This window comes from Anopheles aquasalis, chromosome 2 (genome assembly GCF_943734665.1).
Source record: "Anopheles aquasalis chromosome 2, idAnoAquaMG_Q_19, whole genome shotgun sequence".
Lineage (NCBI taxonomy): Eukaryota > Metazoa > Arthropoda > Insecta > Diptera > Culicidae > Anopheles > Anopheles aquasalis.
The window spans coordinates 82,768,147-82,783,146 of record NC_064877.1 but is presented as its reverse complement, the minus strand read 5'-3'; the positions used below and the strand labels follow the sequence as shown (position 1 = coordinate 82,783,146).

Below are 15,000 nucleotides of genomic sequence, written 5' to 3'. Positions count from 1 at the left end.
TGACCTTGGCAGAGTTTTACGGGTGCAGCTTTCTGGCTTTCGGTCCGCCTGCGGCAATGTTTGCCCTCACGATTGCCCACGATCCCATACGGATCATCATCCTGATAGCTGCCTCCTTTTTCTGGCTCGTTTCGCTTTTACTCTCTTCGATCGTTTGGTTTGCTACGTATCCATTTGATTCCCGGCAAATCCTCGCTTTACTGTGTTCTGTGTTGATCCAGGTAAGTCGGTTCCGCGAGTGGGTCCCGATCCCACGCGCAAGGCTGGATGAGTCATACGAGATGTGCGGTTCTCGTTGCAGGAAACATTCCGGTTTCTAATGTACAAGGTGCTCCGCAAAACGGAAAACGGACTCCAGGAGGTGACGGATATTGTGCGGATCGCCGACTATCGGCACATTCTCTCGTACGCTACAGGGCTCGGATTTGGCATCATCAGCGGGGCTTTCTCGCTCGTCAACATTCTGGCCGACTCGGTCGGTCCGGCCACGGTTGGACTGAGGGCTGGTTCGGATGTGTTCATGCTCGTCAGTGCGGCCCAATCGTTGGCTATGATTCTGCTCCATACTTTCTGGGGAGTCATATTTTTCCATTCGCTCGATGTTAAGAACTACAAGTATACGGCATACGTTGTCGCTAGTCATTTGTTCGTCTCGGCCATTACATTACTGAACGCCCTTCAGCAGTTTGCGGTGACGCTGACGATTTCTTACCTAGTACTGGCCGTCACTGCAGTAATGGCATTCCACGTCGTCGGAGGAACGTTAGCGTCCTTCCAGAAGTTCATTACCTGCAAGTGAGCGTATTCCCTTTATGCATTAAGTATTTAATCCATACATCTCTATACACCTTAACTCCCAAAGCATTTCTCATTTATCCAGGGAAATTTGATCAAACACTTAACCATTTCTTTCGATGAACAAAATATATCAAATCGTGAATGTTTTTCGTAGCATCATTGTTTTATTTCAAACCAAAAATCTATCCGTCCTGTCCTCTATACGCGTGATATCCCGTTGAGCACCTATTGAGAAAAAGTAGAAAAGTGAAACTGTTGTACTATCGGATACGATAATGCAGTAGGCTGGTAAGTATGAATAACGAATAGGAATACGTTTGTCAGGTAGGGGTGAAAGACCAATTTCAATTTAAGTAAATTAGTTATCACAGTTGGATCAACTGAACTATGCGTCATCATTTTTAAAACGTTTTCCCTCCATCATACACATCTTCTAATGCCAAGGTAAATTACCTTTGGTCAACCGCTGACGATCAGATCTTCGATGGTTGTTGCTTGCGGCTGTTGTAACGAAAAGAAATAACATGATAAGTAAACAAAAGTATGTAAACTAATGCTCACAGCGAACACTGTCAATAATTGATTTCAGAATCCTTTTGGTTGTAAACTATTGAAATGTGGGTATCTTTCATTCTGTTTCAGATCCATTTTCTCATCATAAATTCACACAATTAATACAAAAACATAAACACGTTCCACTTACCTATGGTTCGCCGAGATCGTTCCCCATGACTTTGGATTGCTTACATCAATCTGTAAGAAAAAAATGCGTCTAAAAATTAAAACAGAATCCCCACGAAGCCGGTAATGTTAATGCAAATGAACATATCTTCAGCTGGCCGTTCTTATATTTTAATCAGAAGATTTGTCTCATGATAAATGGTAAGAACAATCATCACTAGGTTCGCGCAATGTATATTAATATGTTTGTGTAGAGACTTACTTCATAAACCAACTAGTAGTGGAGGTTTCCATCCATCGACGAGCACCTCAAGCACGAGTGCGGGGGAAAATGATGCTGATAGTAGGCCCAAGAATCTTTAAAAAGAAGAGAAATCATTTAATCAAGGGAAATGCTAGCTAATGAAAACATATTTTAAACTAGGAAAACGTTTGTCAGATAGGGGTGAAAGACCAATTTCAATTAAAGTAAGTTAGTTATCACAGTTAGATCAACTGAACTATGCGTCATCATTTTGAAACGCTTTCTTTGGATTAATATACTAATTTGCTGCTAACTAAGCAACTTACCTTAGGGCCTACTGTGTCGAATGTATCGGCATACTATTCAAATTTGTCCTATCTAGTAGTTCCTCAAATTGCTACCAAGGGCTGTAAGAAAAGATGTGTGTAAAAATTTAAATTAAATCCGAACGAAATCATCGAAATTGTAGCTAAACAAAGGATTCTTCAGCTGGCCGTTCTTATAATTTAATCAGAAGATTTGTCTCATAACAAATGGTAAGAACAATCATCACTAGAAAGCATCATAGACAAAGTATTCTAAAATGTGACTTACTTTAAATCCTCAGCTCAGCGTAATCGAGAAAAGATGATTCCATGATTAGGAGCAGGAAACCTTTGAAGAAAGGGAAAATGGATTTGCATTAGTAAAACAAATAACATCTAAAAACTATACTAGATCAAGATTTAGAGGAGGAAAACGTTTGTCAGGTAGGGGTGAAAGACCAATTTCAATTAAAGTAAGTTAGTTATCACAGTTGGATCAACTGAACTATGCGTCATCATTTAGAAACGTTTTCAATCGATTAATATACAGAACTTATTGCGATTAAGTGTCTCACCTCTGATCTGCTGTGCAGTCTGCATCCCTTTATCACCTTACTAGATCTCCAAGGGATGGTTCTTCTGCCAAGTATCTATAATGATGAAAGGAAATAACTAGATTAGCATAAACTGAAATGTCCTACATGTTCAGCAATCTTTTTAAATATAGATTTCAGAATCCTTTTGGTTGTAAACTTTTGAAATGTGGGTATCTTTCACTCTGTTTCAGATCCATTTTCTCATCATTAGATAAGATTTACCATTCACCGAACATTTGGCAACTTACCCGGCAATTTACGATATTTGATCCTCTTCATCCGCAGTTCACGTTGTTCAATCCGGTCTCCGAAACTTTCCTTGAACGAAAATCCGTGGCACATCAATGTTCTCCTTCGCATTGATCGTACGCCGGTGAATGTAACTATTCACCAGCACCTCAAAGCCAACGTCCCGGAACATTGCCGATACTTCGTCTTCCGCGAAATAGTAGCTACGCGTTCCGTCCTGCCGCATGTAGAAGTTTTCCGCTATCTTGTGACCCGGTTTGAACCGCAACTGAGCCATGTCGTACCGACCGTAATCCCGGAACAGCACAACACCACCCGGTTTCATCAGCCGGTAGATGTTGGACAGCGTGGTTCGGAACTTGTCCGGATGAATGGCCGATAGGACGAAGATCAGGGTAGCTATATCGAGCGATTGTTCCGCCAGCGTACCAAACACCTCGTCCGTGGTGATATCGCAGGCAAACGCTCTCATGTACCGGTCGTCGAAGAGGTTATGTTTCTGTACCAGCTCCACCGCACGTGGTGATAGATCGCAGGCGTAAATGAAGAAATCCCGGTGGCCTTCTTCGATCAGCGGGAAAATCAGGTTTCCCACGCCGCATCCTATTTCCAGAAGAGTTTTCGTGGTAGTTGGCGGATGCCCGTCGTCTACCTGCGGCTCATCACCGTTCACAGCCGGACACCGCTCCGACAATAGTTCCGTAAATTCACGGGTAGTCCAGTGACGATCTTTGAAGAAGCGGGTTTCGTTGCGTTTGTAGAACAAATCCCAATGTTTGCGAGCTTCCCGTTCTAGCTTTTGTGCCTGGTACTCCGTTACCATGCGTTTGTTCTGTTCCGCCAGCTGCGCTCGTTCGGCGTCGGTCAGGGTCTTGGTGCGGTCAGTCACCAGGTCGCCAAGATTGAACGCAGTTTGCTTGGGGAACGTTTCCGTACGACTTTCTTTAGACGGAACCGTCGATTCCGGTGCTTCAGCCATCACTTACTCGGTATCACGCTTTCCGGTTTTCACGATTCCCGACCTTCAACATACTCGTGAGCAAGAAAGATCATAAAATGATCAAGTACACACCGATGGACGAGTAGCGAAAGATAACAGGCAGAATACCCAGGAACCCAGGAACCCAGGATTGCACGTTGGTTTCCTAGCGGATCTCCTGGTTTTTATAACTTGGGAAGCGTACACCAACTTTTGCCTGCTGGCTTTACCGAGAAATTTACAAAAGAAAGGCGAGAGGGCCGAAAAGACAACTTCCGGTAATCTGTCTTTCATTTCTGCGGCTGTCAAAGAGCCAGTCGTTTATACTCAATCGGGATCGGGAGTTGGGAGTTAAATATTTGAAACGACCGTTTTTGTAAACGATTCAGTCTGCAGATTTACCAGAACCGGATCTCGTTTTTATTTTATTTCAAATATTTTTAGGGACATTAAACGACCCTTTGATAGAAATTCCACTTAAAGTAACCCAAATGGTATTTAAATGAAAAATTCATATGAAATATCATATGAAAAAGATTGATCCCCATTCCAGGGATTCCAAACAGCTGAAAAATTGAAGGACTCTAATGTTATTGTGCTGGTAGCAGAGTAGCTGCCACTACCATCGCTCCATCGCATTCCACATTTAAATACTGTAGGCGTAAACCGTGGTCTGTGTAACCGTGGCCAAGGGTTTCGTGTGAAAAGTTGATCCCTCACCCGCTGTCGCTGGACCATCCCCTTCCCACAGTATCACCGACAGAACCGACATGCCGTTTGTCGGTCTGCAGGGACACCATCACCACCAACACAACCAGCAGCAGCAGCAGCGGCAGGAGCAGGAACGGTATGGCCCATTGACTGACCATTTGAGTAGAGCTTCTGCGGTGCGCGCGTCCGTTCACAGCTCAACTGCAACCTGCAGTCAGTAGTTATTTATACCTGACCAAGTGCACTTCAACTTTCAACAGGGAGCGTGGAACCCCACTGTGGGCACCATAAGATCCCCAGTTCGATATAGAAACTTTTCCGTCAATCGAATTCGCACTCAAATCGGCCTGAAACGATTAGGAGTAGCTATTGCATGCTCCTTTTGTGCGTGTTACTTGAAAAGAAACTTTTGCCACGAAAGTTAGTTCGGGGTTCCTCGAGGTTCCCGCCAATCCATCGGTCTTGAGCCGCGTGCAAGTGTAACGTGCGAAGGTGAATGTTGAGCTTCTGGCAGAAAGTGAAATCCATCCGAGCATCGACTATACTTTCCCTTCATAATATATCCACATTTCAAACTGTTCCTTCCGCTCGAGTGCTTATAACAATCGAATCCCTGCTGCACCAGCTACGCCGAGGTAAAAGGTGTCAGAACCTCTATTATTGCCGGAGGTGGGGCTTAGAAAACAAAGTTGAACAAGCGAACTTTGGGAACCGTTTCACTGCTGATCATTGCTGATGGATTTTCCGTTACAAGCGTCTGGAGCGTGAAGTTGGTGCTTGCATGCTGTTCGAAATTTGGCCCGGAAAGTGGTGCCGTGGCGTGTGTGGGGCACTTCTTTTTCACGCCACCGTTCACGTTTACAGGAACAGAATTGCGTCGGTTGAACGGTGTTACTGGTACCAAGGTGAGCGCGCTTTTTTTGGGTTTTCCCCCTTGCGTCTTACTAAACGTGTGAGCAGGCAGCATGGCGACGTGTTGGCGGATTGATTTTCCCGCGCTAGCTGGTGGGCTTTGATGGAATTTCGTTGGCGGAATCTCGTAGGTGGCTTGTCGGTTTGAGTGTCAAGGTTTCCGGGGTAAGAGGGCACAACGGTGGACGCAACCTTTCCGATCATGCCTTACATGCAATCCTCCATCCTAAGACAGGACCCTGGTGCTTAAGCTCGGTGCACGTTGCCACAACAAATGGATTATGGGCAATGGCTTGGGCCACGGGCACGGTGAATTGAAAACCACGTTGACAGAGCGCCAGCTGCCGATTCGATGCAATGCTGATCCAATTTGCAATGCGGATGAATGTTGATGAAAAATGCAGATAGTTGGGTGGGTCCGTGTGCAGGACCTTTGGGCCATGTGTCTTGTACCTTGTGCTCATCAATAAGCTATAGGGTACGTAGAGGGCATCATGATCGATTGCGTGGTTTGGTAATGGCGTGGTAATGGAACGGGAACGGGAACAATACGGGACAGACACAGACGTAATCTTAAGGTAGATTAATATTTCTTGCACAATATTTGTGGCACATTTCGAGCAGAGTGAGCCATGACTTTAAGTTATTACAGATCGCATGAGTTATTAGTTCTATGTAAAGTTGATTTGAGTTTTTCCTATCTTTTTGCTGCTGAACATGATACCGACATCGTACAAAGTAACGTCTTAAATAGCTGGTATTGTAGGAACACATTTGCGTGAACCAGCTATAGTCAAAATGTGTTTAAACTCCCCCCAAAAAGGAACGACCGCCGACGGAATGCTATCCCATGCTTACTAATGAGCCAACGGCCAGCCCGCTTGTTAAGTGTAAAATTTATGATTTCTTTTAAAGCTGCCCACTGGCTGGCACATTCCTTGGAGTCGCCTTTATGTCACATAGTGGCCAGTAGTAGTTGCGGCGATTATGGTCACATTCATAATCGGTGGGCTCTTCCCACCTACCGAATGGCTAGCAGCGTGAGCAAGAAGCTTGGCTATCGATCCAAACGAAAGGATAACGATTATTGGTGCTCGCCAGGCGCTCAGCTGTCTGTCTCTGCGGTTTCGTGCTGGACAACACTTTGTCGTTTTCCGGTTGTCTGTGGCTGGACAACGTCCACGATTATGGATTCATTTGTGTATGCCACCCATCTCCCCGTCCGATCAATGGTCAATGGTCCCTGTCATGCACAAAAAACCGAGCCACAGAACAGAAAGCATTTTGCGGTACAGGGCACAACAACATTGCCCGAACGGGACAACGCCACGCAACAGCATAGATCGGATGCATTATTACCAATTATCGAGTTCACGGCGTAGCATACTCTCGAAGTGCAGCTAGTGCGCCTCAACTGCAACGATGCAGTGAACTGTTACGATGACGCAAAGCAGTCAATTGCATTTACCGTCACCGTACGTCGTATTTTGATTGATTTGACTTCCGATTGCACTAGCTAAATGAGACTATTAATCGGATAAATATGCTACCTTTCGCTCTCTCTCTCTCTCTCTCTCTCTCTCTCTCTCTCTCTTTCTTGCAGTTCGTAAGCACGACAGCCTGGCACCGGATATCAGAGCATTTGTGTGCTTCACGTAATTAGAACCGTAAAGTTTTGCCAGCAGCCTAGGACACGGTGGCAGTGGCCACAGTCGTGAAGAGGGAGCTATTTTCATGACAGCGCTTGGCACGCGTGGTGCCAGCCATCACCACCGAACCGGCAACATAGATTAGATGAAACATCCATTACGTGCACGTTTCTTGCCGAACCAATCTCAGTACGGCGAGTGGGGATCGTGAAGAAGTGAAGAAGAAAGACAAGAGTGAGATAGTGCGAACAGGAACATGCTGGCACCAGCAGCGGCCTCGCATGGGCAACCGGTTGCTCGAGAACGGCAATTCCACCGAAGGACCCACGGTTTGTACTTCCATTCATCGCCACCGAAAGGTAAGTGTTGCGATCTCCGGCCACACCAATTTGGCCCAATGTTTGCAAACTCAATTGGTTTTGCGCCATTTTCGTCGATGGAGGCGCCAATGATTTATGATATTCACGTGATTTTACGCCGTTTGACACGTGTTTCAAAAGGCGTGCGTTGTTTGCGAATTTCCAAGTATTGATTGCCAGGGTGAGCTTCATACAGTAATCGGGTTTTATACGATACATTATTGTAAATCGTGAAAACAATATTAGAAGACAGATATGAGGTTGAATTATTGCCTTTACAAGGACCTTTTCAAACATTAGGGTTGAGGATGAGTTAAACATTAAAAATGAAAACGAACACCCATCGAGAATGTTGATAGTTCTTTTCAACAACTCGCTAATGAATCGTATCATTACCATCGATAGCATAATGGTCCCGATGTTTCTATAATATTCCTCAAGTCTAGGTAAGAGTGACTGTTATTTTTAGTCCTATATTGAAGGCTCCATTAAAAAGCACCATGGCTAGACACACTGTCTAGTCAGCAGTAACCTGAATACGGCGCTTTATAGGTCAAACCAACAGACAAACAAGAACTGAAACTGTCAACTATGATCTTTGGAAAATGGAGAAAAACACATCCGATTAAATGACCGTACCGGAGGTGTATTTACACACCGACAATGTCCATCGGACCAATCGGTAGGCCTGACGGGGCGTGATTAATAATTGATCCTTGCCACAAAATAACACTTTGCCGGCTCTCAGCAGCAAACGCACGGGAATGAACTATTCATCGGTAATTGGTGGCCAGAAGAAAAGGCGAGGCAAAAACTATGTCGCAGCTGGGATAAACTGTGTCACTACACGTATGGGCGAGCGACGAACCGGATATCGTGCCCGGGTGATGATGGCCGACAACAACATGCAAACAGGTCGATGTCTCTCCATCGCTGCATTCCATTGGCAACATGGAACTGTGGTGTCGATGGGAAAGTCCCCCATGCCCCATGCCCAATGCCATTGACTATATAATCAAGCCGTTCGGGACGGATAGGATATTTGCGTCTCGAAATATGACTCGAACCGTGTGACATGGGCTGGGCTCTAAACAGTCATTGTCACGTCAGCTGAGCGCTGGTGCAAAGCTCAAAGATCCTAAACTGTGTTTTTGACTGAAGAGGTGAAGTTAACGTGGCGTCGATGAACGAAGGAATCCTTCAAGAACCACCCCAAATTAGGTTTAGATACAGTCCTTGAGGATGTGCTACTACGTGTCAAGTGGTGCACACAGGTCGAGGACAGCCAACCTCCCCTCAGACGGCTCTCCATCAACGTTTGACCTTTTACATGCCGTGTCAATCATTTTGATTGCTACGTTTCTGACGCAGGCTAGGGCTTGATTAGGGCAGGACCGAAACTCATCTACCTCATCGTGCGTACATCAAGGCTCGTTGTCAGCTTACCACTACACGGATGATCCCATTTTAAGCGCAGGTTAACGAACGAAATTGAGGCCATTTTCGAGCGAGATAGACCGACGGATTACGGTCCAATTATGTCACGTTACCGATGGATCGGTGCTAAACTCAAATGAACAACGAACGTATAAGGGTGATTGACAGCTACGTCGCTACTTAAGGGTAATTTTGACCATCTTCGACATCAGAACGATTTAATTTTTAACTGCTTACCTATAGCGAACGTATAGAAACGGTATCTCCATTACACATTAAGGATCTTCGGGACCTGTTTTGGTACTGTTTTGCGAATGCATCGTCGTTAGTCGACCGGTGGGAACGTGCATTGAATATTCTGGACAAACATCGATTTGTCTAGCATTACTCACGCTACACACAGCGTGTTTGCACATCAATCGATAACAATTTAACCTGTCGGTCGCGCCGATGGCATCTGCGCCTTCCATAGTAAGGAGCCCTTTCCTTCTTTGCAACATTATGTTGCGCAAACGGCTTCTTACACGTAATTCGGAACGTTCTGAAACGGCAAAGCCAGATCCTTTGGCGACCAGGATTTCATTCTAGTGTCGGAAGGGCACCACCAATGGGTGCAACGGTTGGTACTCGGTCAACAGAGCAATTTGCAAACAGCTCCAGCTGGTGCTTCTTGTGCTTTGTTGACCGGAGCCTCAATTATCGTTTCCCTGGCTTTTGTTTGACCAAGGTAATGGTTTTTGACCTCCAGGGGAACCCCAAGACATATGGTTGTTCGATACTTTTATGGCCTGTGACTCCTTTTTCTAGTAACTGATTAACGCGAGCGCATTTAACACTCGCACGATGCCTTTCTCTCGGAGCGCAACATAACCTTGCAATTTGATCTACTGGAATTTTAGTATCTTTTTCTTCCGCACGTGGGAAAAGCGTCTTCCAACATCACGCAACCGTGGTTCTGGAAAACCTTTTAGCATTAACCCGCAGTCACGCTATGCCAGTGGCGAATGGAAGTGACGACTACTTGTGCTTTGGAGCGCAGACAGACAATAAAAAAAGGCTCCTATCCATGAGTGAGCCCCACAATTGAACAGTAATCGACACGGACAACAAGCTGGTGCAGGGTAAAGGGCCGGGCGTATCATGCTCTCTTCCTGTTCTTCTCGCTCTCTGTTCCACTTGCCCGCAAAGCGGTTCAGGTGGGCCAGAGTAGTCCAGTCATCCAGCGCGGTGTGGTGTACCAGCAGATGCCTCAGCGTGTCATTCACATACAGACATAGGGCTTCGGAATGGAAACTCACACGAATAAATTATATCTTTCGAGTAAATCAATTTCCAATCCACGGGTGTCCTGGTACGGCCTAAGAGCAACGCCTCTTACGTGTCGAAGGACCTCTGAATTCACGTGCCAGTCAGTCAGTCAGTCAGTCGAGGGAGTTGATGACGATCGATGGTGTAGCAATGCCCGCCAGACAGCCATTGAGTCAGTCAGTCAGCTACTGTCTGTGGTCGGTACTCGACGTGTAGCAACACCAACGTGAAGTAACGGCTCCTGTGCGACCGGAGGCGTCTGGAAGTCGCCTGAGCTTTTGGGTGACAATTGGTATCGAACACTCGATAGCTGCGTGTGCGTGTCCTGTTGTGCTCTCGGAACGGCGATATTGAAACCATAACTTGCGTTATTGATTGTCGCAAGACATCGCGAACGGCGAAAGGAGTTTTACTTTCATCTAACCCACGCCCAGGACACCACTTCTAAGTGGCCTTCGAAACGCGACCGCCAGCCCATTGCTTCCCCTGACACGTGTGTGTCATATGGTGGCGGTTCACATGACCCATTTGCTGTTGCTACACTACTTGCCACCCTGTACCGAGGGGTGATTAAACGGACTCTCGCACCGGAACATACCACCCACCACCCGCGTGCTGTAGTTCGTGAGTGATCGAGAGCTTCGCGGCAGGACCTTCGCGGGTGTGAAGACTTCATTCTCGAATTCAGTCCACCGGTGGCTGTGGAAGGTATTGCCTCGGACAGCGGCAGTATTGCTCTTGTGCTTGTTGACACCGAGACAGCTCGCGGTTTGTGGTGAAGCGAAGGTGAATAGTTTCGTGAATTATTGATGCACGGGAAGGGAACTAGGTCGGAGTGCATCCTTTTTTTTCTCGCTGTAAAACATCTCGTCTGAATTGAGGACCGGCTAAGGTGGTAATTACCAGTTTTAAAAACTGTTTTCCGTAAACTTTCGCTGCGGGTTACGTTGTGTGGTAAGTAATGCGCACCTTAACTCTCAAGAGGAATGTTAAACAAATAGTATTGCCTGGTATTCACTTCAAGTGATCTCCATCCATTCTTGCATCTTGTGGAGATGGTAGCCTAGTGTTTAATTATTGTAGATAAAAAGTAAAGCTATGTCTGTGGTTGGCAGAACGCCTTTTTCTTTCATTTTCCCTCTGCATTCCGGAAATTTAAATATAAAAGGTCACATTGGAGTTGGAATGTAGTGAGGTTTTGTTTATAGAAAAAGGATATTTTTGTATTCTATCGATCGTTGGTACAGCTATGCAGTTGGATAAATGTATAATTGTTTTATAATTGTTTTTTTTTGTCCAGTACAATCCTAAGAAGAAATGGTTACTATCGCAATGTTTGTGTTTAAAGTTATCTTTAGATTTTTTTTACATTTTTCTACTTTTTGTGAAAAATATATTTCATAAATTATGTAAAGGAAAAATTACTTGCCATCCTACTTTGTGCGTTACCGGCCATGTATATAATTACCTTCTGTCTCTTCACGGATTCACCGAAGAGGCGTTCAATTCGGTAGCAAATCGATATGGTATGGCTTTTTAATGATTCTTTTTGGTATCATCGGCTCCGCTGGCTTCCCGAACACTCCCTTCGAAACGACCAAACCAATCGACCGCCCTTATCGATCGCACAGTATTCCAAATGACCAACCAACTAGCGGGAAAGGATAACGATTACAGGAGTAGAGACGGTAATGACACAACCACCCCGTGCCCACCGGGCACGCCACCGCCTTTCGCCGGTTAACCTAATTTCGATTTTTCCACCTCCACCTCCCTCTTTCTATCGCTGCGCTATGATCGATAGCTATCAAGCCGTCGAACATACGGATATGGCTGCATCACAAGCAGATGTCCAAGCTCGCCAAGGTGCTGTGGGCTGGCCAGGGGATGCGGCTGCGAACGGAAACGTCGCACCATCCCAAGATGAAGCGGTTTCTTGAGTGTGTCCCTCACGTGATGGTATGTGCGTTGGTAGCGGCGATAACTCAACCGATTGCGACGTGTAATCGTTATTCTCTACACTCGCACCCAGGGTGTCATTAAGGATATTCATCAGGCCGTGATCGAGAATGATCTGGATACGCTGAAGGAAAAGACGGCACCACCGGCTCCACGCGTTATTCTCACCAGCAAGGATGCGAACGGATTGACGCCGCTACACAAAGCCGCCGGCCTAGCGCACACGCAGATCGTCGAATATATACTGTCGGTATGGCCAAGTCTGTCGTCGGTTGAGGACCATACAGGCAAAACGCCGTTACACTGGGCAGCAAGTGCGAAGAACAACGCGCGCAGCTTCAATCTACTGGTCCAAGCGGGCGCAGACGAGACCGCACTGGACGATGTAAGTATTGAGCAAGGATCTTGCGTGAAAGGTCGCCATTAATGCAATGCCGACGTTTTCCCGCACAGCGTCACAAACCGGCGGAATACTACAAGAACAAACCGAGCGACATTGACCGATCGTTACTCTCGGTCATCCCGGAAGCACCGCGAATATCGCAGCAGGGCTTTCCGGCCTACTTCGACTGGGGCATGTTCACGCTGGAGGAAGATTCCGATGAGGTAGCTTACGGTGTGTTGTAGTCCGTGGACACGTAACCATTTCTCAACTTCTTATCGCACGCCATAATTGGCGACCAACATTTTTTTATCTTTTCTTCGCATTTCCACACCCCGTTCTGTTTACTCCACTTTTTCTTGGGGATTTCAGGGCTCACAAACACGAATGAAGCCGTTTCTTTCGCAGAATAATTTGCTGGATGCTGATCCAGCCTCAGGCACTGGCGGCGATCACACGTCGGCCAGTGTCGCCAAATCGAAATCCGTGCATAATCTTACCAATGGAGTGCTGACCGACCTGAGTGCCGGTGAGCCGGAAAAAGAGAGCTCAAATGGAAAGTAAGTTAAAACCAATGGGGTTTTATTGATCGTATAGAATGTCGAAATGATTTGCTTTGGTTTATGCTTTGCAATCTAGGGAATCGCCGTTAAATGGCACTGAGAATGGTATAAGCGGGGATGACAAGGAAGCTGACCAAAAGGAGTCAGGCGTAAACGGAGAGCATGAAGCAACGCCGACACCGACAACGGCGACCGAGGTAATGCAATGCTAGCAGCACACGCACTTCTTCTTATCTGGTTTTCATCTGTTTTACTCCATCTCTCCTTCTTCTTCTTTTCTACACTCTGTTGCGCAAGTAACGACGGTCTCGAGATGTGAATTTGGTGATTTCTGTTGTTGGTTTTGCGTTGTTTAGAAATGCGCTGTTGTTAGCAGTTTATCTGGTCAGTCTATTTACTTGCCTTTTCGTAGTAAGCCTGTAGAGCAGGGGCCTCAAACTCGCTGTCCGCGGTCACATCCACGGTGTATGAAAATTGTATGTTCTGTGTAATTTTATTCTATGCTTATGTTCGAATTGAAAATTATCTTGCATTATTGATGTATCTGCAAGCATAGCAGTGTTCTGAAAATTTAATGAAGAAACTCTTTTCCAACATTTCAACATTCACCATATAGTGCTGTTTGAGATCCCTTGGTTATTTATATTATTCTAATTTCGATTACAAACCCCCGAAAATAATTCCCCCTGATAAATTCTGGCGCCTCCATCACCATGCGCCTCCATCATTGGGTTTCGGCACCGGAGCTACATCATTTCTTTTCCCGGCGTGGCGACCAGTTTTGGAATTGCCTTTCTGGCCTCGAAAAAATATAAAATATAACCATGCACCTCTAAATTATGTGGTGAAATGGCCCGTGCACTGGCTGTCATGCTTTAAACTGCGGCCCGCTGACTTTTAATTGCTGATGAAAGCATACAGACCGTACAAAAACTCTGTTAGGAACAAACGGTCCGCGAAACGAGGGTGTACAAAGTAGCATTCATCGTAAGGGCAATAAATGCACAGCACCAGCTCAATGTTAGCAATAATTACTTTAATTTCATTCGTCATTCCTCGTGCCATGGCAGTACGAAATCGTAACCCAAGTCACAACCGCAAGCAGGGAAGACAAAATTGCTTGGTTGGGATGAAAACACATATCGCTGTTAGAAGCTAATCAATTTTGATATTATTCTGTGTAACTACACACTAGCAAATTGCTCGAGATGAGGCTAAAAACCAAAGAGTACTGGTTCCCGTCTGCAGCTATAGACTTTCTAGGTTTATAGCGCCGGCATTGCACCTCTCTCTACACGATCCTGCGCTCTATACTTCTAAGCTTTAACCCTCAACGGTCCTCATCACACATCCTTCCTCTTTATATATGTCTCTCTTTCTCTCTCTCTCTCTTTCTTTCTATCTCTTTTCTATTTCTCTCTTGTGTGTTCGTGAAACGGGTGTAATGGCCTGGTGTGAACTGTAAATATCGTGTTGCGATATCGTGTCGGAATGCCTAGGAACAAACGTGTGTCACTTTGTCTACTCCACAGGACGAGACAGTAGTGGAGCCATTAGAGCAGCACACTCTGCCCGAGGACGCGAACGAAGCGAACGTTCCAAAAGGCGAAGAAAGCACGAACGGTAACGGTGATCATGATGAGCAGATGATAGTGAGCGCGGGCACAGAATCGGTAGAACAGGAAAAGGAAGTGGAAGAGGGTGAAGAAGAGAGGTTGCAAGCAGCAGAAGCAGCCGAAAACAGTGATGGCAGCGTGGGAGATGAGCGACAAGCAAGTGCACAGTCCAAATCAACAGTCAAATCATCAACCTCCAGCGCCCGAAGCCGGCAACCATCAGCTAGAGAAGCATCAGCGAATGGCACGCAT

The 15,000-nt window shown here is 45.9% G+C and overlaps 3 protein-coding genes and 3 non-coding genes across 7 annotated transcripts in view; 2 read left to right on the top strand and 4 right to left on the bottom strand.

Annotated features, from left to right (window-relative positions):
* Positions 1–947, top strand: part of LOC126570054 (gamma-secretase subunit Aph-1) — a 1,034-nt gene extending 87 nt beyond the window's left edge. The window contains exons 1-2 of the mRNA XM_050227508.1: positions 1–221; positions 302–947. The exon at positions 1–221 is cut by the window's left edge and continues 87 nt beyond it. Coding sequence (XP_050083465.1) covers positions 1–221; positions 302–799 — 719 coding nt within the window. The 3' untranslated portion in view covers positions 800–947. The remainder of the gene's footprint in view (positions 222–301) is intronic.
* LOC126570053 (tRNA N(3)-methylcytidine methyltransferase METTL6) lies at positions 944–4,075 on the bottom strand. 2 transcript variants are annotated; one of them, XM_050227507.1, is made up of 8 exons: positions 2,873–4,075; positions 2,604–2,678; positions 2,318–2,377; positions 2,050–2,130; positions 1,742–1,836; positions 1,502–1,570; positions 1,252–1,299; positions 944–1,023 (listed from the first exon to the last, which is right to left on the bottom strand). In XM_050227507.1, the coding sequence occupies exon 1, from the start codon at positions 3,850–3,852 to the stop codon at positions 2,920–2,922; it is 933 nt and encodes a 310-aa protein (XP_050083464.1). In that variant the 5' UTR covers positions 3,853–4,075; the 3' UTR covers positions 944–1,023; positions 1,252–1,299; positions 1,502–1,570; positions 1,742–1,836; positions 2,050–2,130; positions 2,318–2,377; positions 2,604–2,678; positions 2,873–2,919. The 2 variants fall into 2 exon arrangements, with proteins under 2 accessions (XP_050083464.1, XP_050083463.1); XM_050227506.1 differs by having other exon boundaries at positions 1,502–1,551.
* Positions 1,111–1,209, bottom strand: LOC126573677 (small nucleolar RNA snR60/Z15/Z230/Z193/J17). The gene has a single exon (XR_007608161.1). It is a non-coding gene; the product is annotated as a small nucleolar RNA snR60/Z15/Z230/Z193/J17 (small nucleolar RNA).
* LOC126573675 (small nucleolar RNA snR60/Z15/Z230/Z193/J17) lies at positions 1,906–2,005 on the bottom strand. Its single transcript, XR_007608159.1, has one exon. It is a non-coding gene; the product is annotated as a small nucleolar RNA snR60/Z15/Z230/Z193/J17 (small nucleolar RNA).
* Positions 2,460–2,559, bottom strand: LOC126573676 (small nucleolar RNA snR60/Z15/Z230/Z193/J17). Its single transcript, XR_007608160.1, has one exon. It is a non-coding gene; the product is annotated as a small nucleolar RNA snR60/Z15/Z230/Z193/J17 (small nucleolar RNA).
* Positions 4,076–7,304: 3,229 nt separating the features above from the next.
* Positions 7,305–15,000, top strand: part of LOC126577477 (uncharacterized) — a 16,632-nt gene continuing 8,936 nt past the window's right edge. Inside the window, exons 1-8 of the mRNA XM_050239140.1 lie at positions 7,305–7,483; positions 11,860–11,917; positions 12,028–12,187; positions 12,261–12,572; positions 12,641–12,793; positions 12,942–13,129; positions 13,209–13,329; positions 14,665–15,000. The exon at positions 14,665–15,000 is cut by the window's right edge and continues 843 nt beyond it. Coding sequence (XP_050095097.1) covers positions 7,381–7,483; positions 11,860–11,917; positions 12,028–12,187; positions 12,261–12,572; positions 12,641–12,793; positions 12,942–13,129; positions 13,209–13,329; positions 14,665–15,000 — 1,431 coding nt within the window. The 5' untranslated portion in view covers positions 7,305–7,380. The remainder of the gene's footprint in view (positions 7,484–11,859; positions 11,918–12,027; positions 12,188–12,260; positions 12,573–12,640; positions 12,794–12,941; positions 13,130–13,208; positions 13,330–14,664) is intronic.